At 46.9% G+C, this 22,378-nt stretch overlaps 1 protein-coding gene, 1 long non-coding RNA gene and 1 pseudogene across 4 annotated transcripts in view; 2 read left to right on the top strand and 1 right to left on the bottom strand.

Moving 5' to 3' along the window:
• egl (Egl_like_exo domain-containing protein) overlaps nucleotides 1-5,519 on the top strand; it is a 216,822-nt gene extending 211,303 nt beyond the window's left edge. For all 3 annotated transcript variants that reach the window (XM_077639464.1, XM_077639463.1, XM_077639462.1), the window contains one exon: nucleotides 247-5,519. In XM_077639464.1, the coding sequence (XP_077495590.1) occupies nucleotides 247-742 (496 nt within the window). In that variant the 3' untranslated portion in view covers nucleotides 743-5,519. The remainder of the gene's footprint in view (nucleotides 1-246) is intronic.
• LOC144106616 (uncharacterized) lies at nucleotides 2,271-18,972 on the bottom strand. Its single transcript, XR_013309062.1, has 3 exons — nucleotides 17,910-18,972; nucleotides 12,073-12,175; nucleotides 2,271-6,065 (listed from the first exon to the last, which is right to left on the bottom strand). It is a non-coding gene; the product is annotated as an uncharacterized LOC144106616 (long non-coding RNA).
• On the top strand, nucleotides 14,220-15,053 carry LOC144107338 (uncharacterized; annotated as a pseudogene).
• Nucleotides 18,973-22,378: the final 3,406 nt, after the last annotated feature.

The raw sequence follows: 22,378 nt of genomic DNA, 5'->3' as shown, positions 1-22,378 counted from the left end.
ATGTGCGTACTTATCCTTTAATTCTGATAAATTTCGGGCATGGCTCAAAGAGATGAGCCAAGGACTGTCATGCAAGGTCACTGAGTTGTGGAGAAGGTTGAGCAGGCAAAGTGGACCAGTTGCTAGAACTGTTACTAGTGTGTCTTAGTTGAGGTGCCGCTACATCCTGCTGTATCGAAAGTAAGATATTAGGTGGAGCCAAATTCAGCAGCCTTCTATCGAGTGAATGCGTGCTTTCCTACACAGGTACATGAACCTGACTGAAGAGGAGTGTGCCCGCATCGACGGCAACCCCAAGGTGGCTCGCAAGCTGGATCGCCTGCGCAACCGCGGCACAGGTGGCACAGCCGCAGGCGGCCTGCCGGGTGGCTTGGGAGTGGCGGCCGGTGACGATGATGATGAAGAGGAGGAGGAGGAAGCCTCCGAGTCAGAGTCTGAGTCTACCGATTCGGATCTGCCTCGATCTGGCGACTGGAGCTGTGATTCACTGGGTGGCGGTGTGGCAGCATCGCCGAGCCACTCGTCGGAGGGCAAGGCGCCCACCCCAATTACGGCCAACGGGCACACTTCGGAGAACAGCGGCTGCTGCTGCTACTGCTGCTGTGGTAGCGGCAGTGGGGACTATCAGAGGCAGTGGGAGGGTGCAGAGGTGGCCTGCCAGACGCTCTCAACGGGTGACATTGTCATCACCAAGGTGTTTTTCGAAGAGCAGGAGCATGGGGGAAAAATGATCATGCAGTGAGGTTTTCAGGTAACAAGTTTTGCAGAGCAAAGGTCGTCTCCTGTTACGCTCGACTTGTTGCTCGAAAACATGTCGTGAGGCTTGGCGCCGTCTTCCAAACCCACTCTTCTTGGCAGCTGCGTTTAGGGGAGGCAGCAATCTCATGGCGTTGGCCAGCTTTTGTGTGTTTGTCGCCACCTTTTGGGCTGGAAGCAGAGGTAGGAGGATATCCCGGGGCTTGATATGAAGGAGCTTCTCTGATGGCCAACCAAGAGCCAACACTGCCTTGCATGAATGCGTGTTGCCTTTCTCGTGTAGGGCCTCTTGCCTGTTTTATTATCCACTGCTGGTTGAATCAGGGCAGAGGGTTGTCATTCCTATGCGATGCACATATTTATAGGTCTCCTTGTGGAGTTGTGGTGTTTGGCTGCTGTCTGGCGCCACTCTGTGCCGCCTTCACACATCTGTCTCTGATGAGTGGCTTTTTGCTCCTCTGCCCGGTGACAGAGCACTGGCTCGTGGTTTCCTAGTAGGCCAGCTTTGCACAAAGCAGTGTGAGCAAGCATCTCATTTTTGCATGTGCATTGTCATGTTGGATGTTTTAACTTAATCCGGATCTCTGTGACCTTTATGATGCACCACTGGGGTGTAAGTGGTTTGACCAGTTATTGGAAAAACCAGTGATGGTGATTGTAGATGGGGCCCTCTTTTGGAAAGAAATGAGGAAGTATCATTTTATTTTGGTAGGCATTTTTTCGCGGCATTGCAGCTTAGCATTCTTATGTGTTGTATGCCAACTGGTACATGAGAACCTCAATTATACGACTTTCAGCGGACCGCACGAAACGTTCGCATTATTTGCACATCATATAATCTTACAAAGTGGATGCATTTGCATAATAAATGCACCCACCCCTCTGGCTATATATATTTTTTTCCTGCGAATTTAAAGCTCCTCTGTTTCTGTTCAGAGAATCAGTACTGCGACCGTGAATCCAGGAACACATGCGCCTTGGAAATGATTTCTACAATGCTCCAGAAGTATAGCTGCTCGGACTTTTTGATAACGTGGTAAGAGCATGCCAGCAATATGTCTTTCTGTTTAGACGTCTAGAACCGCTGTCACTCCACAATTTAGGCAGCCGTTCCTGTATCAGGCATTTGCAGCATAAAGGAAAAAAAAACAATCGCAATGTTCGCTTGTGGCGCTAATGCGACAGCAGCCAGCGGCTCCCTGCAGCACTCTGTGTTGCTAGGCAAAACGTACCGTATTTACACGATTGTAAATCGACCTATTTTTCAAAGTTTGAAAATCCGAAGTAGGGGGTCAACTTACAAACGAAATGAAAACATCGCACTATAAGTAAAGGCGAGACAAACGAGATACCGGGTATGCTACAGCGTGGTTGCATTTTTGCTGCGCGGCTCCATCGCATCGCTCTTGGTGCTTGCCTTGAGCAGCTACTATTTTGATGCGCAGAACTAACATACCCTCACTGCGCGCGCAGGCGGCTGCCGATGGCGGCTCTCGATAAGCAGCAAGCTGGCATTTACTTTCAAATGCACGCTCGGCACTCAAGGGAGCGTTGATAGTTGATGGAAAAGCGGCTGTTCCAATCGAGGCAGCACCCACTCGGAAGGGCTGCGGTGCCGGGGAGTGTCGGTAGCCGACAGAAGAGCAGACACCATTCATGCGTAGTTTCTCTTTGGCTCTGACACATTTGACTACTGCTGGCCACGTTTCACAAGTTTTTACTGTAGTGCTTTGTCAGTCGTCATTTCTGCTCCAGGTCCGGCAAGCGACCAGCGCTCGTTCACGGCTACATTCAAGATGGCTGCCATTCTTTACGCTGAAGAAATGAGCAGCTGTGCACTGGGCCGCAAGTTCGACGTTCGCAACGAGTGATACAGGTGTGGCAGCTGCAGCAAGGCAAAATTTTCAGCTGTTCCACGCGGTGTCGTGATGTGGCTGTTTCTGAAGTGCGGGATTTTGCTGCAAGACGACGTTAGAACGACGTGCTGTGGGACCGCAGCAGCGATCACGACGACAGCGCTAGTGAGGGCGATGGCGAAAGTGCGGACGAGTAGTCCAGTGACTAATACCTTTTCGCTTTGGAATGTGCCCACAGGCACGTGGCAGCTGATAGCGGCTGGCGATAAACAGCGGCCGCTGGATAATGCTATCACATTCTACTATTCAAGGCCAACTTAAACAGCCTAGGAAGCTTTTTTTTTTTTTTTTGGAAATGTGATTTGGGGGGTGGACTACAGTCATGCAAATACGGTACCTGAGTGCAAGGCGGTTCCAAAATAGCCATCACTGATGAATGTTACTGGTTACCACTGGCACAATAGCTTGTATCAAAGTGCAGTTGATTTTTGTGACACCTTAGCCAGAGGAAAAGCAGGCCAGGCTAGAGCCATCAGCAGAACCATCATTGTAGGCAGTCATTACGTGCATATCTCCGATTTGGAATTGCTTCTGCCACCTGCACGTTTGATCCCTGCCGGATGGTTCCTGCCAGCTGTAGTAGTATGAAATGAGGTGTGTCATGCAACCGAGACTTTTAATGCATTACCTCTGTGGGCCAGGCTCGTGCTAATTTGTCATAAAATGCAGGTCGTATAATTGGGATTACTCTGTTAAAGAAGCTGCACACACCATGTTGCATTTTAGCTGCAACTTGCGCAATCTTGTTCTTTTTTGTGTGCTGTTAAAAGCGCCACTGCTGCTTCGTGCAGAAGCACCCTCTGCAGAACAACCCTGACATGCTTTTTTTCTGGTCTTGGCACAAGGTGGAAAAAAGAGAATGCACAGTGTGGATATTTCTCAGTGCTTGCAGGTGTCAAACAAGTGCGCTTATTGTGTCGGATTTAGTGCAAGCTTCAAGTTGGCCAGCCAACCAGGTGCTTGTATTGTGTGATTAAAAGCAGCCCACTATGGCAGCTGGAATAACTTGCACTTTAGTGACCCTCATTCCACCACCGCCGACTGCAAAGCTCTAGTCAGGTATATTTTTTTAACCTTGATTTCGTACTAACGATAAATGGTACTTGTGCCAATGAGTACCGTCCCTGAGCTCAGCTTTTGGTCTCATCAGACCAGTGCCGAGACCATTCAGCTTGGCATTCTTTTCATGGCAGGTAATAATTCTTAAGCAAAGCCTGAGTTAAATGCCCAGTTTAACTTACAGGTCTGCAGCTTAAGGTTCAGTGCTGGAAGCTGGCTACTAGTATGGACAAACTTGCTCTTTCAGGAAACACTTGTATGTTGTGCCTCCAAAAAACCAGTGCCTTCAGTAGCTTTTTACCCTTTCACCTGGTATGCATGTGTTTGGAGGCAGCCTGTGTTGTTTTTCTTTGTGCGGCATGTTGAAACATGGTCTGGAATGATATGTGAAACTAAGGTTGGTCAAGACATGCTGTGCCTGTATAAATTGCTCACACACAGAGTAGCAGTGGAACTGCTGTTTTATGGGGCACTGCACATTTGGCCTGCATTCATAGCGGGTGCATGTGCTCTGCTCAGTGAGCACTTACCTGGCTGCAAAGTTTCCAGGAAGGCAGTAAAGCAACACAAGTGGGCCAGGGCTGCTACAGGCCGTGCTGTGGGGAAGGTTGCTCCTCATGGACACGAGGAAGCACAGCACAAATACTGATAAAGGTATTTTTGTACTGGGAGGAAAAGTACTGTGTCGTTCTCTATGAGATGCGCAGCTTGCATGGTATTTTAGCACCTGCCCTGTGTATATGCTGTAGAGAGCAGTGGAGGCTTGTTTCCTTGGTATGTGCAATAACACAGGTGGCTGCCACTTACATGTCCATTTTACTTGTTCTGGTGGTTTGCATGTAGTAGTTCAATTCACACATCATCAAGCTGGCTTTTTATATGCTTGAAGAGTATGAGCAATTCTAGATGTGGGCAAGAGATTATTTACAAGGTGGTCCTTCTAGTTGTGACGTGTCAAGCCCTTTTGGTTTTGCCTATTTGTTCATATTTTCATGTTAACTTCTGTTTTTGCTGCAGTTGCTTCACGCTTCCTCTACACCTTGTGAGAAGTGCATTTTGGTGCTACCCATCTCTAAACCGATTTTTAATGTGTTATACCCCTGTCACACGGGCATTTCGAGGGCCCTCGAACCGATAGTCTATCGACTCAAAGGCGATCGAGCGCTGCCACACGGGCAGTTTCAATGGCGATCGAGTCAATAGCCTATCGAGTCAACGGAGTAGCGCAGAACTCCATCGAGATTTCGAGGGCCTTCGAGCGCTGCCCAAGGTTGCTAGCGTTGCTTCGAGCGGCGCCAAGCGCACTTTCGTACACGACCCATTCACGGTGCAAAAACACGAACAAACACTATTCGCATAAAATTTAATGCAAGCAGTCTGTAAAATTATTTTAAAATTATATTAGACTGGTTTTAAGCGCATTAAGCGCATTAATTTTGCGTTGCAGTCTTTGCGTTGCTTGCGTACTTAATGTTGACAACATGGCGGCACCCTGCCCGCCCGCTTCACAGCGATAACAGCTTCGTCGCTAATCCCTCAAAGCAATATCGTGTTCTAAGCTGTTGTATTTGCCTTCGATTTGTCCATTCTTACCCTCGCATAAGGTTTCCAGAGACAAATAGCTCTTGCTTTTCAGATATCATGGCGATTTCCCAGGTCTTAAGCCTGACGATGCAGCGCTCCGACAAAGTTGGACTGGCTTGGTTTTGGCTCGTCTTGTATTAGAGTGGCTACAGCAGTGTAAGCATATGTCCGTTGCGTACGTGCAATTAAAAGGGTTTTGAACGACTTTCGCGTATGCCTGTATTTCAGCATTTAGTATACATTTATCAAATATTTTTGTTATTTTTACAAAATCCAAAGTAGCGATTGTGGCGCCACACATCCGTGGTGTAAGACACGAGAACCATCTCAATGGCCATTGAGATTTGCCGTGTAGCAGCGGCGAGTTCGATGGCGATTGAGAATCTCGAAGACCCTCGACTCGAGGGTGATTGAAACTGGCCGTGTGACAGGGGTATTACACTGTTGCTGTGCACGAATTCTTAGCACTGTAGCATTGTTGGTGTGTACACATCTCACAACATGTAAGTATGTAGGATGTGCTACTGGCGATTTAATAAAACATCATTTTGCTCAGCATCTCTTCATGGTTGTGAGGAATTAATGTGCAAGTAAGACTGTACAACAAAAGCAGATATAGCTTTACTTTCGCCATATACATTCATATCATCATCAGCCTGACTGCGCCTACTGCAGGGCCTCTCCCATGTCCCTTCCAATTAACCCTGTCCTTTGCCAGCTGCAGCCACCGTATCCCCGTAAGCGGTGCACCTGCAAAGATCGGATTAACCCACAGCCACTTAAACATTTGTACCTTACTTGCACATGTTCTATTCAATGGCCAGAATAAAACGTGAAGGTTTAAAAGGCTTGCTGTGACCTAACCATTTTGACAGGTTTGCCCGTCTGGTTGAGTTTGAAGACATAATGAACTGCACATCTCCAACCAAGAATTAACAACGTTTGGAAGCCGACTCGGCTCCTTCATCGGGGGGGACAGAGGGCAGTAGCTAATGTCTTTTAAGTATGGAGGGGGTCAAACGACCGAAAGCTGTGATGAGAAGGGGGGGGGGGGGGGGGGGGGGGGGGGCTGAGTAATACTTGTTGTTGGGGGCCTAGTTGGTGCATGTTTCCAGAAAAGCGTAGCGCCGAAAAAGACAACACATAGCAAGCAAAACGGGACAGGCGCAACATGCGAATGAATATAAGGACAACAATCAAGATGAGTAGCAAGAACCACACATGCGCGTGAGGGTTTTACAAAAAAAGTGGATAAAAGATAGGTGAGGCACACACGTATCTCACCCCCGTGTATCTAAAAAAGTAGTTTCATTCTTATAAATGGTGATAGATGGGGCACTAACACAATCGCAACAGTTTCGTTTAATATAGAAGGCCTCCAACAGTTCATGGGCTGTCTGGTCCTTACTTCTGTTTAAAACCATTGCTTCTTTCAGCCTTGCCACACACTTAATCTTCCTTTCTTCTCCGCAGGCTTTACAATGATGCGGCAAATGAGAACCAGTGCCATTTTGTAAATCACGATTATGTTCCGCTAATTGGTCGTTAATACAGTGGCCGGTTTGTGTGGTGTACTTCTTTCCGCATGTGAGAGGAATCTGGTAGACGTCTCCCATGGCACATTTAACAAGCAGAGCTGCATGTCTCTTTTTACATTCAGTTTTGTTTACCTTTATGGGATCAGTTTTAACGCAGAAGCCAGCCAGATTCTTTGGGGTGAAAAAAACGACACGAACCTTATATTTTGTTGCCACATGCTTCAAATTGTGCGCCACCGTGTGGGTGTACGAGATGACAATCGGTCTACTTTTGCTTTTGGTGACCTCATCTTGATCACCTTTTTTTACTACGTTCGTTCTTCAATTTTCCCAGGAAAGCTTCAGCTACTGCGCTTAAGATCGACGTTGGAAAGCCTGCTTTTTCCGACTTCCGAATCTGGGTTTGAAAGCTTTCCTCTGCTTTATGGCAACATGATTTCTTCAGCAACGCTTCCAGGCACATCTGAGCAATGGCGCGCTTTACTGTCTTCCAGAACTCTGCCGGTGTTTCTGTTGCGAATTTCTTGGCAATGTTAGAGTACTACTTGTCTTGCACGGTGGTATCATTTGAAGACCAGCTGGTTGTTCAGAAAAGGGGAATTCGCATTGGTTCTTACATGGCTCCTGTGGTATGTAACATCTTTCTTGCACAGATGGACAGGTCACTGGCGGATACTTTTGACGAAGCCAAAGTTCTGAAAGCTTTTAGCTATGGTGACAATTTTTGTATTATTTTAAAGAAACAGGTTTCCTCATCATACCCACAAATAGTGGAAGAAGTTTTATCTGGTTTTAAACTACTTGGAAAAGGTTTGGACTTCACCCATGAGCTTGCCCAAGGAAACAGATTGCAGTTTTTAGACATTGATATCACCCTTAAAGACCAAAGCTTTTGCTGGATGTACCGCCCTCGCACGCAGAAAGAACTAATGCCCTATGATTCTTCCCATTCGCAGACTGTAAAGCGTGCCATTGCTCAGATGTGCCTGGAAGCGTTGCTGAAGAAATCATGTTGCCATAAAGCAGAGGAAAGCTTTCAAACCCAGATTCGGAAGTTGGAAAAAGCGGGCTTTCCAACGTCGATCTTCAGTGGAGTAGCTGAAGCTTTGCTGCAAAACTGAAGAAAGAACAAAGTACAAAAGGTGACCAAGATGAGGTCACCAAAAGCAAATGTAGACTGGTTGTCATCCGTACACCCACACGGTGGCGCACAATTTGAAGCATGTGGCAACAAAATATAAGGTTCCTGTCGTTTTTTCTGCCCAAAAGAAACTGGCTGGCTTCTGCGTTAAAACTGATCCCAACAAGGTAAACAAAACTGAATGTAAAAAGAGACATGCAGCTCCGCTTGTTAAATGTGCCGTGAGAGTCGTCTATCAGATTCTTCTCACATGCGGAAAGAAGTACACCAGACAAACCGGCCACTGTATTAACGACCAATTAGCAGAACATAATCGGGATTTACAAAATGGCACTGGTTCTCATTTGCCGCATCATTGTAAAGCCTGCGGAGAAGAAAGGGAGATTAAGTGTGTGGCAAGGCTGAAAAAAGCAAAGGTTTTAAACAGAAGTAAGGACCAGACAGCCCATGAACTGTTGGAGGCCTTCTATATTAAAAGAAACTGTTGCGATTGTGTTAGTGCCCCATCTATCACCATTTATAAGAATGAAACTTTTTTAGATACATGGGGGTGAGATACGCGTGTGCCTCACCTATCTTTTGTCCACTTTTTTTTTTTAAAACCCTCGCGTGCATGTGTGGTTCTTGCTACCCATCTTGATTGTCCTTACATTCATTCGCATTCACAGTGAATAAACAGTTGGAAGTTGCGCTTGTCCTGTCTCGCTTGCTACGTGTTGTCTTTTTCGGTGCTACAACCCTTTTCTGGAAAGGGGGGCAGGGGGGGTGTTAAGGCTTTGTCAGTTGGCGCACTGTGGGGAGGCGGTCAATGGCGACTTTTTTTCGTTGAGTTGAAGAGCGAAGTCCCTGGGCATATACTGGGGGCAGGTTTCCTTTTGTGGGGTTTATGTTGTTCGGGGTGGTTTGGATGTTCCAGGATTCCAGAAGGAGCCTTTAGTGGTAATTTGTTTCGGTTCCGAGGATGCGGGTTTCTTCGAAGTTGATTCTATGGTCTGAGTCCTCGGAATGTTTGGTTACAGGATTGCGCTCTCTTGCGAAGTTGCGGATGTCGTTTCTATGTTGCCAAATTCTTTCTTTGAGATTTTTGGTTTCGCCGATGTAGCTTGTGTCGCAGTCGGCGCAAGGAATTTTGTAGACAATGCCTTGGGCTCTTTCTCTCCGCGTCCGATCTTTGGGAACAGGTAGGCAAACCGCAACAGTATTTGTGGGCTTGTGCGCAACCTGGAGACCACCTTTTTTCAGGATTCGGGCGATGGTTTCCCTGACACCTCCGACATAAGGTAAAATGACGTATTTTGGTGGTGGCGTTGGTCTTTGTGCGTTGATTTCTTGGCGAATGTTGTGATTTTGACGTCGAATGGTTTTTTGAATAAAGTTTTTGGATAGCCATTCATGATGAGTTCTTTCAATTCTGCGTTGTTCTTTTTTTCTGTAAAGTTCTGTGCTGCAGTGTGTCTCAACACTTCTGAACAAAGTCTTCACCACTGATGCTTTATGGGCTGTCAGGTGGTTCGAAGAGAAGTGGAGATACCGGCCTGAGTGAGTTGGTTTGCGGTATACGGAGAATTGATAGGTACTGTAGTTTCGGGACACGAGGACGTCTAGAAACGGCAAGGAGTTTTCTTGTTCCACCTATAACGTGAACTGAATATCAGGTTCTGCGGAGTTTAAATGGGAAAGGAAATTTTGAGTTTCAGATCTTTTTGGCGAAGCAGTCGTGGTCATACCTGAGGAAAATCTTTGGTTTCGGGTGGAATGAGTTGAGGGCTCGTTGTTCGATGTGTTCCATGGTTAAATTGGCCATGACGACAGAGGTGGAGGCTCCCATTGGCTTTCCTTTCACTTGACGATAAAATTCCCCGTTTGACGAGAAGTATGTGTTTCATAGCCACAGCTCCAGGAGGCGGCACACATCATTTACACTCAGTGGGGTTCGTGCGCTGAGTGTGTCGTCGTGTTGTAGGGCATCTCGAGTAGCGGTCATCGCAAGCTTCACGGGGATTTCTTTGAAAAGGGACACCACGTCGATGGAGACAAGGCATTCGTCGGCCTCAAGGGTGGCTTGGGACACCAGTTCGATGAAGTGACTGGAATGACTGATATGGGTCGCTGTTTTTCCTGCAATCGGAGATATGAGCTTGTGAAGGTATTCCGACAACAAGTGAAGGGGGAACACTAGAAGTCCACAATCGGGCCCAAAGGGATCCCCGGTTTGTGGACTTTGGGCAGGCCTAGAATGGTGGAGCCGATCCGTTGGTGCTCAATAACTGGAGGTAGAGGTTTCGGAAGGTGGGGTGCGTTTGGAAGACTTCTTTCAATGTTTTGTTTAGCCTTGATTGGGTAGTTGTTGTGACCTACAGTGCTGCGACCTACACCATCTCTAGCCTGTGGCGACAGCATTTTGCCAATGGACCGTTTTCAGGCAGCCCCAGACTTGCCAGATGCCCAGTGCAGTTTGCGAAAACAGTGTACGAGGCAAGCAGGCAGGCGTTTCACAGTTTTATGACAAGGAAATGGTGGCGCTTTTTCGACTCGGCTTCCCAAACGGAATCGTACATACACCATCAAATAAGTCTGTCCTTGAAACAACACGAGCAAGACACGGGAACGAAGAGACGTGCACACGGGTGCTGTCCATCTGTTCGTCGCTGTCATCAGAGCTTCACGACACCAGCTGCCCGTCAACAGTGTTTCATTTGTCCGCGTCAAAAAACTCAAGTATGTAGCGTATACAGTAAAAACTCGTTAATGTAAACTCGAAGGGGACCGAAAAATTGTTCTAATTAAGCGAAGTTTGAATTATCAAATAGAAATCAAGAGTTCGACGAAAACTCGTCTGCTTGGGGTGAATCATGAAGCATAGCATTGAAGGCGCCGACCACTACAAAGAAAAGAACACACAAAAGACGTTTCAGCTCCCATGCGGGAGCCTTGTTCACAGTAAAAAACGAGATGCGGGTGCACGGGCTTATGTATGTTTGAAAAGCGGGAGCAAGGAGCGTGCGTAAGCAGTTGTCAGATTTCCGCAGTTTCGGTTCAAGGTGTGACAGGTCGTTTGTATAAGGGCATGTTCAGATAAGAACGGTAATCGAGGTCCCATTACCATTTCTTGTTTTCAACGAAATTTTTATATGTGATGGGTAAATGTGTCCACACAAAGGAATGAACCTTAGTTTTGCAAGAAGAAGATCTCCCCACTGAATCTTTTTCCCAGTATTTTTCAGCTACTTTTGCTCACTTCTGGCAAGCTTTGCAGCTCTACACTTGACAGATATTTTTCAATGTGGCATCAAAATTGGCAGAAGTTCAAAAACGTCAGAAAGGTGACAACTTGGCTTGGATTTTTAAAAACATCATCGAATTTTGGTAAAGTTTGCCTGAATAATCCTCAATACTTGATAATTTTAAGGCACCAAAAAAGTGTTGCATTATGTTGTCTTAAAGTATGAAAATAAATACAAAACAGACCATGATTTCAATCCTTATGACTGCTCAGTATTCCCTCTTAAGATGCGCAATTGTCTGAAGCTGGATTTAGTATTGGTTTTTTGTGGGCAAATTTTAAACGCTACAGTTGCTGCGTTCATAAGTGTAATTTGTAAGTTTTTTTTTTCTCTTCCAATCAAAGGTCTAAGCTCCTATTCGCTTTCATACTGTTGTAACAGTGGGACCTAAATTACTGTAAGCATACTTTAATTAGCACGTTATTTTGGCGTGACGTGTGTGTAGGAGTAGTATATACAAACAATGCATCTGATGCTACTCTCAAGATGCCTTTAACTGCTACCGCCGCTCCAGGGATGAACCGCGCTTGGCAGCTGCTCGTATAGCTATATAACGCCCAACCGCCGCTCCAGGGATGAACCGCGCTTGGCAGCCGCCCAACGCCCTGAATTTCATAGCACATTGTGTGCCGCCGCTATCATCTTTTCATCGCAATGTACCGAATGCCTGGCCTGGCAGTTGTGCCTCAACCTTCGACCGAGATAGCCCTGGTGAGCGGATGTTTTTCAGATTTCGAGTTTCGCTTGTTGTTTTCTAGGCCCGGCAGACCCGGTGGGTCATTTTCTGTACTCACGTGTTTTCTATGCGCTGGAGGGCTTCCTCGACAAGCATACTTGGTATCCCAGTCTCAGCTTGTACGCCAGATCGAAACAGCATCAGTGTCGACGGTGGGCAGCCTGCGTTAAAAATCCATTCATCTGTCCATCTCCTTTTTTTGGAAAAGCAGCCCTGGGCCCTGCATCTGTCACCTGCTCTTCTGTCCCGCGATAATCTTCGGAAGCGGTGAGCTTTTGCATTCATGAAGAGATTTCCGCGGCAAATGTTTTGTGCCGACTACTCAAAAAGGCACAAACAGAGAATTGGAAAAGGACGTAATTTTCGCAGTGTAACAACACTCAATGTCGCTGCTCTCAAAAAAGTCCTACTTCCCGAGGAAGCTCTCCGAGTATGAGAAAGTGACCATCTGTCAGAATTGTTACCCTCGGTTCAAGGAAGACACAGATATATGCAGGCAGAGTCAACCGAAACATTCGAAGAATTCTGCCCTGGGGAAGAAATCGTAGAATATTTAAACTTAAACGTCAGCCTTACCTCCGAAATCTCGCCCCTAAAGCCACCAAGCGCTGTAGAAAAACGCGTCGTACTTTCCTATGCAAAGCGAAAGCAGGAAGAGATGGCAAGAGCTACGGTGACGAAAATCCAATTGAGGATACAGGCAGCATGTAATATCCCGGAGACTTCGCGTGCGTCAGAAGAAAAGTGTGCACAATGCAGCAGCTGGGAAGACAACCTACATGCTGCCTACAATAGGTGTACGTCCTTTCAATAGCGTTGCCAGCTGCTGACACTGCTACTACACAACCTAACCGTGAAATATGTGCAGGAAGTTATTCCAGAGGCAACGAGGTATGCTATCAAAAATCGAAGATGGTGGATAAAGAAGGCGTATAGTCAACACAGGAGATTTAAGATGTAAACTACAGCAACAAGATATTACCACTGATTCACGTTCATAGTATTCCAGCGCAACTGCACATAGCCAAAGAAAAGATGGAAAAGAAGAAGGACGAACACTGTGCTGACCGACAACTGTTTAATCAGAGATGCACACACAGCTTAAATACTCTTATACCCGTGTTACACGGGCGTTTTCAACGACAGTTCAGTTAACCGCCAGTTGATGATTTCAACTGCCGTTGAACTCAACTGGAATCGCCAGCTGTTACACGAGCACTTCGCGTTCAGTTCAGTTAGCACTCTAAACCACATGTCCTCGCGTCTAGAGCGAAGTTTAAATAAGAAAAAAAGCAGTGTGTGCATTTTTTCTTGTTGTAAATGATCGTAGTGTATATATTCTTTACTATAGTGACAATTATTTTTGTGTACTTTTTGCTTTGCGGCAGAAATTTGCGGGTTCGAAGCACACTGAGCCAAGACAATCCAGTAAGAGGACAAGTTTTTCGGTCTGTACGTCGCCATCTTGTCAGTTGCCCGTTCAACTGGGATCTCAGTCGAACTCAACTGCCGTTGAGATTTCAACGGCAGTTAGCACTGCCGTGTAACACCGCTAACTGCCGTTCAGTTCAACTGAGAATCAACTGAACTGCCGTTGAAAACGCCCGTGTAACAGGGGTATTAGACCAGTGTAAGCGCACCGTAAAAGAACCAAAAAAAGAAAAAAATAGGAAAACAATCTCATCACATCTTTATCGCAAAATCTTTATCGGAATACTATGAACGTGAATCAAGAATACCAACTAGCCCAAGAACTGACTCTACTGAAGTACATTACCACTGTTTTAGGATATTACACCATGGATGAACTTGATTGCTCTAGACAGACTCCGAACAAAAAGGATGTTGTGAGAATCAAAAAGGAGGGAGAGAAAGAATGGATACCTAAATGCTTCATGACGCGGTCCTTGCGAGAAGCATTCCGCCTCTACAAGCAAGCTCACCCTGCCTCCCAGGTTGGCCTCACAAAATTCATATCCTTGCGTCCTAAGTGGCTGAAATGCTCGCCACAGTGGCAAGTGTGTGTTTGCGTGTGCTGTGCAAACTCAGTTGTGTCTCGTGGGACTGCAGAACGCGTCCGAAAGGTCGCTTTCTCCCGAAGATATGCAGAGTCACTGCTTATGCCAGGAAACTACTGCGTCATGTTTCCTCAGGAATTGTGAGCGCTGTCCACAAGATGGCATTTTCACTTCGGAAAATTTTGAAATGAGCAGCGAGGACGAGGTGTTGATTGCTTCATGGGAATACAGTGAGCTAGTTAAATAAACTCTGACCGCTTCATCATTTATGAGAGAATTTTTAAGAATGACCATGAAATGGACTCCCCACAACTATATTAGATCTGTGCAAGCAAGAGCAATACATGAATAAAAACACAGCTGCAAGAGAGGTGCAATTGTTTTGCATTTTGACTTCGCTGAAAACTGGTCAGTAGTGCTTCCAGACGCAGTACAAGCGTATCACTGGCAGAAAAAGCAGGTCACCGTGTTTACCTGCATTGTCACGTCAAGAAAATCGACTCGAAGCTACGTTGTTATTTCCGACGATATGTCTCATGATACGGCTCATGCATGCTTGGCTCTGTCGAAAATCAAAGCACACTTCGAAGACAACACGCCAATCTAAACCAAGATAACATGTGAGCGACGGGGCTCCCGCTCAGTTCAAGAATCAATATCAATTTCATGAGCTACAACGCAGTGAATGTCGAGACGAAATGGATGTTTTCGGCCACTGGACAGCAAAAATGCTTGCAACGGCGTTGGTGAGCTTGTGAAACATCGAGCATCGCACCACAACTTGCGGAAGCCTGCAAGTGAGGTCAGCGGCTTCGTAGACGCAATTCAAGGAACGCTAAAGAACATCACCATTCTGGAGCTCCCACAGAGGGAGCTTGCAGACTTTTGCGAAATGAAGAAGGAAGAAAGGAAAATGGCAAAGAAAGTGCCTGGAGTTCAGACGTTCCATATGTGGAAGTACGTTCAAAGAAACGAAGGCAGTGGATCGTACATGGACTTCACCGCTGCTTCGTAATGGAAGAGACTGTGATCTGGTTTGTGCTTCGTGCTGGACAATATACTGTGCGCATACCAAAATAAACGGCTGCCGTTTATTTCTTGTTATGATTTTCTGAATTGCAATCAGCACATGAAGCGGCATCCCATTTCTAAATTGCGTCCCGATTAAAACTCCTCCTGATTAAAAACCTTGCAGATAAATTGTTTCTCTCAGAAGACGATGTTCCATCTCCTGACAGTGCTCTGTAGAACCATTGACACAGAGGTAAACAGATGCAGGTACGGAAGCGTCGGCTTCAGAAACACATTAATATTAATTTTTCTATATAAAATTTTTCTAAGAACGGAGAAATGATCTAATATTTTTAAAGAATTGATTACATACCAATGTACCTTACGTTGAAGTAGAGATTACAAAAAAACTTTGAACACCACCAGCCAGTTCTTGAGACAGGTTAAATAGCGAAGTTATTCCCATTTTGACGCATTAAGAATGCCACTAACAAGCGAGTAGAAGCTGTACAAACATTCAGGATAGTTTGCATATTGTGGTAAATGAAATGTAGCCACATTCAGTGAGTGCCAAATCAAATTTCTGACAGTTACTATTTCTAAGAGGCAGTAATAATCAATTCTAGATAACAAAACACAGTTTTGTATTTTCGTACTTTAAAACAATGCAACACTTTTTGGTACTTAAAATTATCAAGTATTGAGGATTATTCAAGCAAATTTTAATGAAATTCGATGATGTTGCTTTTTTTTAATTGCAAGTCAAAGTTCTCTTTTTTGACGTTTTTGAACTTTGTCCAATTTTGAGGCAATATTGAAAAATATCTGTCAAGTGTAGAGCTACAAAAATTTCCTGAAGTGATTAAAAGTGGCTGGAAAATACAGTGAAAAAAGTTCAGTGGGGAGATCTTCACGTATCTTGCCCTAAGGCTGCCCTGACAAGTGCCTTTTCGGCACCGCGTAGCTCCGGAAGCGAAGTTCGCGATTTTTTACTCAGAAGATTGACACGTTTTTTTTGTTTGTTCGTATAGTACAAGTTGTAACGAGGTACTGAAAAAATACTGATGTGCGGGAACAATTTATTGTGCATGTAGTGAGGCTCCAAGCTTGCAATTTTGCGAAGTGGCAACAACGACATTCTCCACCTCTTGTGACAATTTTTTCCGAGAAAACTACTAAGTTTCTTGCAAAACTAAGGTTCATTCCTTTGTGTGGACGCATTTACCCATCACATATAAAAATTTTATTGAAAACAAAAAATAGCCATGGGACCTCGATTACCTTTCTTATCTCAACATAATCAGATTCCAGGTGAAGGCGAGGGAATTTCCTCTTTTCTGCCGCAAGAACTTGGGCCTTGCCCCAGTCGATAATGTGCTGTTTCGATATGCAGTGTTCGTCGATAGCACTAGAATCCACTTTCCTGTTTTTAGCAGTTTTTTATGATCTTTTAGGCGCCTTTCGAAGTTACCAGTTTCGCCAATGTAGCCGCAGTCGTAGTCGGGGCAGGGAATGCTGTAAACCACGCCGGGATATTTTTTCTTTTGGAAGAACGTCCTTTACGTTGACGAAAGCATGTCGCAGTTTTCTGGTCGGAACGTGGGCAGTGTCAACATTGAAGGTACGCAGAATGCGTGCCAACGTCCCAACAAACACAAAACCACCTCAAAATCTCCCAGAAATATCCCATCAGGACATTTGGAATGTCCCCAGGAGGTTTTTTTTTTTCCCGAAGACGTACAAAAAACGTCCCCACAACTAGCCGTGTCCAAAAAGTTGTGCGTCCCAGGGACAGCCCAAAAAGGTTAATGCTAGATTTCTCGGCTCTGGCTAAATAAAATTATTTCTTCTTTTTCATGCAGACTTCAGGCATCTAAGCGCACATATGTGCCAAATTTCAGGCACATGCTTACGTTACAGGTGGAGTAATACATCTGTCAACTTGAATGCTTGCTGGCTAGGCCATTCAGACTTACCTGTTTACATGAAATGTCCTTTAATAAGGTGAAAATTTGAACTGGTTGGTGCATGATCTTGTGACGGGAGCAGCGCAGCACGAGACAGAGGCGGGACACGACGCTAACAACCAGATTTTAATGCACGTTCGTCGAATATTATACATCGCTCGTATAACAAGGGAAAAAAAGAAGCATGAAAAACGCATAAGATGTACACGTGGTGAAATATTAAGACATCGCACGCAGATAATTTCTCTGTCACGAAGCGCTATTGAAGGTATGCAGGCGCAGATGTCGCTCTTTGGTCGGATGTTCAAGGCTTCTTCAATCTCCCTGGTCCGTTGATCAAAATACGACGGAATGACCATGTGTTGATAAGCTTCGGAGCGCATTCATGCTCTCTGCAATGTTTTGCTAATTCACTGCTGATGGCGCCCTTTAGGGATCTTTGTGCTCTCGAAGCCGTTTATTCAAACAGCGCCCTGTTTGACCAATGTATGTGCGTCCGCATGACTGAGGTACTATATCATAAACCCCGCTTTTCACGCATTTCACGTTTTTTCAGGAGTTTTTTCTTCCATTGATTTTTTTTTTTTTTTGCTCGCTGTTGACTTTGGCGCACAGGCTCCTTAACTTGTTGGGTGCTGACATGAGCACTTTTACACCTCCCATATATCCACACAGAAAAGCAAACGCGTGTAAAGAGCAACCTGGGTGCCAGAAGAAAAGACGATATGGGCGTACGATACAGATACGCGGTTTCAGGTTACGGATATTCTGCAGGGTGAAACATCCCTCTCGCTTTGCCTCTCGCAAGAGCCTCGGAGTAATCTTGAGCGTGTTATCAAAACAGGAAAAAAAAATTAATTCTACGAGGCGAAAATAAAAAACGAGCATAAACCACATACCTTGACGACGTTGCCAACAGAAACCTGGGGATGAAATAAAATGCTGCAACTATATATATATGAGTTCAGCGCAGCCTTCTGTCCTGCGCCTTCTCACGGCACAGCGAACGCTCAAACATACGCGTTACATCCTCGTTACACCCCCGTTTTATTTTCTTGTGACTAAGTGTGGAGATAAAGACTGCTTGGAGCCGGATGGCCGTACCCATGATACAGCTGACGACGCGTGCGGCACAATACGGCGTGGGAGGCGAGATCAAGGTGATCAAGGCACAAGTAATCCGGTGGGGGTGGGTTGGGAGTCAGCGACGCGAACACAACACAAACTATGCCGCTGCGACAGGACGGCAGTGTAGGTAGAGCAGGTTAATCCATGGGCACTCGCAGCAAGAGACTGGTGGGCTTCCGAAGATCTCTCCCGCCTTTGACCACAGTGGACGGCCACGCTGCCACCAACAACACGCCACAGTCGTCGGAGGCGCTGAGGGATGCAGAGTGCGCGCTAGGAATCGCCCATTGCCTTGAAATCCGCTGCCGCGAACGACGCCTGTAAGAGCGCCATTATGGTGTAGGGCCGCGAAGCTGCGCAAAAGACTTGCGATGCGCCGCGCGCCGCTGCATCATTTCCAAAAGGAATTATATGGGCACGCCGAGGTGCGCTGGAAAGCTTACATGAATCCGTAGCTACGAAGTTCACGACAGCCCAGTGATGAGAGCAAGAGCTGCCGCGCGCTGGGGCTTGCGCGCGAGCGGCTAGGGGCTGCGCGAATACGTGTGCGCAAGATGGCTTCCGTCCAGCGAGGAAGCCGGGCGAGCGCAGCGGGGAAGCCGGGCGAGCGATGGGAGGCCATTACTACGCCTCTGCTAGACAGCGGCGCAACGGGACTGCTGCTAGTTGGAGATGCCTACAGGGACCGCCACACCGTGCTGAAGTTGGAAACACTATAGAAGACCGCCGCTCCCGGCGGTGCGATGAAAAGGCAGACCGCCGTCGCTTGCCTGCCTGTAGCATGTAGCCGACGGCCCACGAGAGAGATGCGGGGTGAAATGCGCTTTCTTCGGCTATTCGAAAAAACTGATCTCTCAAAACGGCGAGTGCAAGAGCGAAACCTTCTCTCTCCGTAGCTTTTGGCGCGAGGAAGAGAGAAAAGAAAGCGAGGAGTCAATTTGTATTTTTTGTTGAAAAGCATTTCTCCCGAAAACGTGCTCCCAGTTACCTTTCTGGGATCAAAATGCTATGATTTGTTTTTGTTTCTGCTTAACACCCTCGAAAAAATGTTTCTAGGCAATTAGTGGGCGCACTTCCCTTTTGCTTGTTTTTCTGTGTCCTGCCTCTACGGCCTGGAAATGTTCGATAAATGTTTTACTGGGACTGGGACATTCCATACTTTCTGGGCGCACCTGGGGAGGTACGTTGTTTGCTGGGCTTATCGCAGCGAGTCAAGCATTACGATTGCCAACATCTTGCCATCGTGCTGCGTGCAATAATCATATTTGCACACAAAAGGGAAATGGTGTACAGCAACGTGCGAGGCTGGACAGACAGATGAGAACCCATATACGCAGTGCGCCATGCCAGCAAGTCGCTTACGCGCTTACACAGACACGCACACACACGCACGCATACACACGTACGCGCACTGTCATTTCAGCTGTTTGGTGAGGACACGGCGCAGATGCCGCGTCTCACGGCGTCTCACGGCCGGCGGCATTTTCCTCGTTGGCGTTCCATAACCCCTCTCGCAACGGCGCTTCTCCTCCTCCTGTACCCTCCTCGCCCCCTTTTTTTCCTTTCCTTCTATTTTCTCTTTACCTCCGCCTCCTTGCCTAGTTGTTCTCCTCTTTCACAGCCGTTCCGCTCTTCGCTCCGTTCCTTTCTTTTCTATAACCTCAGCGGCTAGGGCATATTCTGCAGCCGCTGCAGAGAAAGCGATTCGGGGACGTATTTTCGCCTTCGGAACGCGTTCGAATCGTGGTGCAGCGTCTTGTGTGCGCTTGTTTTGGAGCGAAAACGCGGCTCTGCGCCCATTTATGCAGCCACAGAGCCCAGTTCATTAACCGCCGCAGAGAAAGCGATTCGGGGACGTATTTTCGCCTTCGGAACGCGTTCCAATCGTTTTACAGCGTCTTGTGTGCGCTTGTTTTGGAGCGAAAACGCGGCTCTGCGCCCATTTATGCAGCCACAGAGCCCAGTTCATTAACCGCCGCAGAGAAAGCGATTCGGGGACGTATTTTCGCCTTCGGAACGCGTTCCAATCGTGGTGCAGCGTCTTGTGTGCGCTTGTTTTGGAGCGAAAACGCGGCTCTGCGCGCATTTATGCAGCCACAGAGCCCAGTTCATTAACCGCCGCAGAGAAAGCGATTCGGGGACGTATTTTCGCCTTCGGAACGCGTTCCAATCGTGGTACAGCGTCTTGTGTGCGCTTGTTTTGGAGCGAAAACGCGGCTCTGCGCGCATTTATGCAGCCACAGAGCCCAGTTCATTAACCGCCGCAGAGAAAGCGATTCGGGGACGTATTTTCGCCTTATGTCTTTTTTCAGAAGGCCAATTAAGCGTTCCTTCACTGTAAAGTCATAAGAGTTGGCTCCTCCTAGAAGCCGCTTGGCGTGAAGGGTAGCTTCCAGGGTTTGCGTCGCCAAGCTGTTTCTAGTCTTTGTTTTCATCAGGTTGATCAGAGAGAAAACTCTGTTGCACTGCAGTGCGGCCAACAGGGAAGCTTGCAGAGTAATAATAATAATTGGTTTTTTTGGGGAAAGGAAATGGCGCAGTATCTGTCTCATATATCTTTGGACACCTGAACCGCGCCGTAAGGGAAGGGATAAAGGAGGAAGTGAAAGAAGAAAGGAAGAATAGGTGCCGTAGTGGAGGGCTCCGGCATAATTTCGACCACCTGGGGATCTTTAACGTGCACTGACATCGCACAGCACACGGGCGCCTTAGCGTTTTTCCTCCATAAAAACGCAGCCGCCGCGGTCGGGTTCGAACCCGGGAACTCCGGATCAGCTTGCAGAGGCAAAGCCTTGTTTCAGGGCGCCCGTCTGCCTCATTGAGTCTTTAGAGCTCTTCTCTGCAGCGCTTCCCTCATCATCTCTATACAGTCCGTGCATTTGACTCACCATGTAAATAGAATAAATATATTGTTGTCCCCCAATGTCTTCGTGAGTCCCGTCATCCTCGTACCTCCACCCTGCCCGACCCCGCTACCTCGACCCCATCAATGCTTTTCGCACCTGCAGATGGCGCATTAGTAGGCTCTCAAAATCAAGGTGGTCAAGAAAGGGTGAATAAGGAGCCTATTCACACCGAAAAATAAAAATGACCCATACAGAAAGTAAAATTTCCCTACATTACAACAATAATCTATTTTTCCCCTAAACGTTTAAATTCTCTAGATATAGGAGAAAATTCCTAGAGTTGGCAGGCCTGCGCCGAATGCTCGGAAGACCTGGCGCAGTGTAAACGGAAAGAGGAGTGGGTGGGGGGAGAGGAGGAGGGGCCGGAGCAGCGAGGAGGGTTATGGAACGCCAACGAGGACTCGCGTGCCGTCGGCTCGCGCGCGCCTCGGTACTGCAGTAAACAAGGCAGCTGAGGCGTGCTTTTTGAGAGCTGTAGAGAAGTTGGCGTTACGACCACTGAGAGTGAACAAAATTGAAAATTAACTTGGAGAGGTTTTTTTACGGCACCACGGGTGTTCTTGCCCAACAAAAATCCGTCCGTCGCCGTCCTGTTTTAAGCGATGCAAAATCTTAAATGGGAGCACAGTTGCATGACTGTGTTCGAAAAGTGTGGAAATGACGGGGCGCTTACATCGCACCACAGTGCAAGTTTATCGCCAAACAGAGCGGCTGCCAGTGATTAGTTGACCACAATAGCGCGTTTTCCGGAAAGGCGATGCTGCAGTGATCACCCTTGAGATTACTCTGACACGAACGTCACATGATTCATTTCACTTATTTTTTTTTAATCGAAAAACATCATTATGCTGAGTAAAGCAGTTTTCGGATAGGCAGCACAACGACCTTCACCTCAACCAACGACAGCAGTGGGTGACGTATGTGGCACAGTAATGGCGTCGAACCTTTACCCATGACCTTCAGTTGACCTTTGACATTGGGGTGCCCTTTGGGTTGACCTTAAGAGCACCCGATGGGGTGATGTGAAGCCACGTGATGGGTAACCATGCGCGCAGAAGCTTCCCGCTGAATTCCAGGGTTATTCAAGTTAAGGCACTGCCAACTTTCCCCCTGAAAATTGCTGCTTGTGGTTTGGTTATTTTCGCGTGGAGGGCGCAAATCCGTCATTTAAGTGCGACGCAGCACTGAAAAAAAATCACACTTTCCAATAAATGCACGCCATAAAGAAAACTTGCGAAGAAGCCGCCTTGTGTCCACGATCAAAGGGACGGAGAGCAAAGACCTCAAGTGAAAAGCAGGGCCGACTAGTAGTAGCCAAAAACGATGTAAATGCG

The sequence above is a fragment of the Amblyomma americanum genome, chromosome 10 (genome assembly GCF_052857255.1).
Source record: "Amblyomma americanum isolate KBUSLIRL-KWMA chromosome 10, ASM5285725v1, whole genome shotgun sequence".
NCBI lineage: Eukaryota > Metazoa > Arthropoda > Arachnida > Ixodida > Ixodidae > Amblyomma > Amblyomma americanum.
Note: the sequence above shows the minus strand (reverse complement) of the source record. Positions and strands in the feature narration are given on the sequence as shown.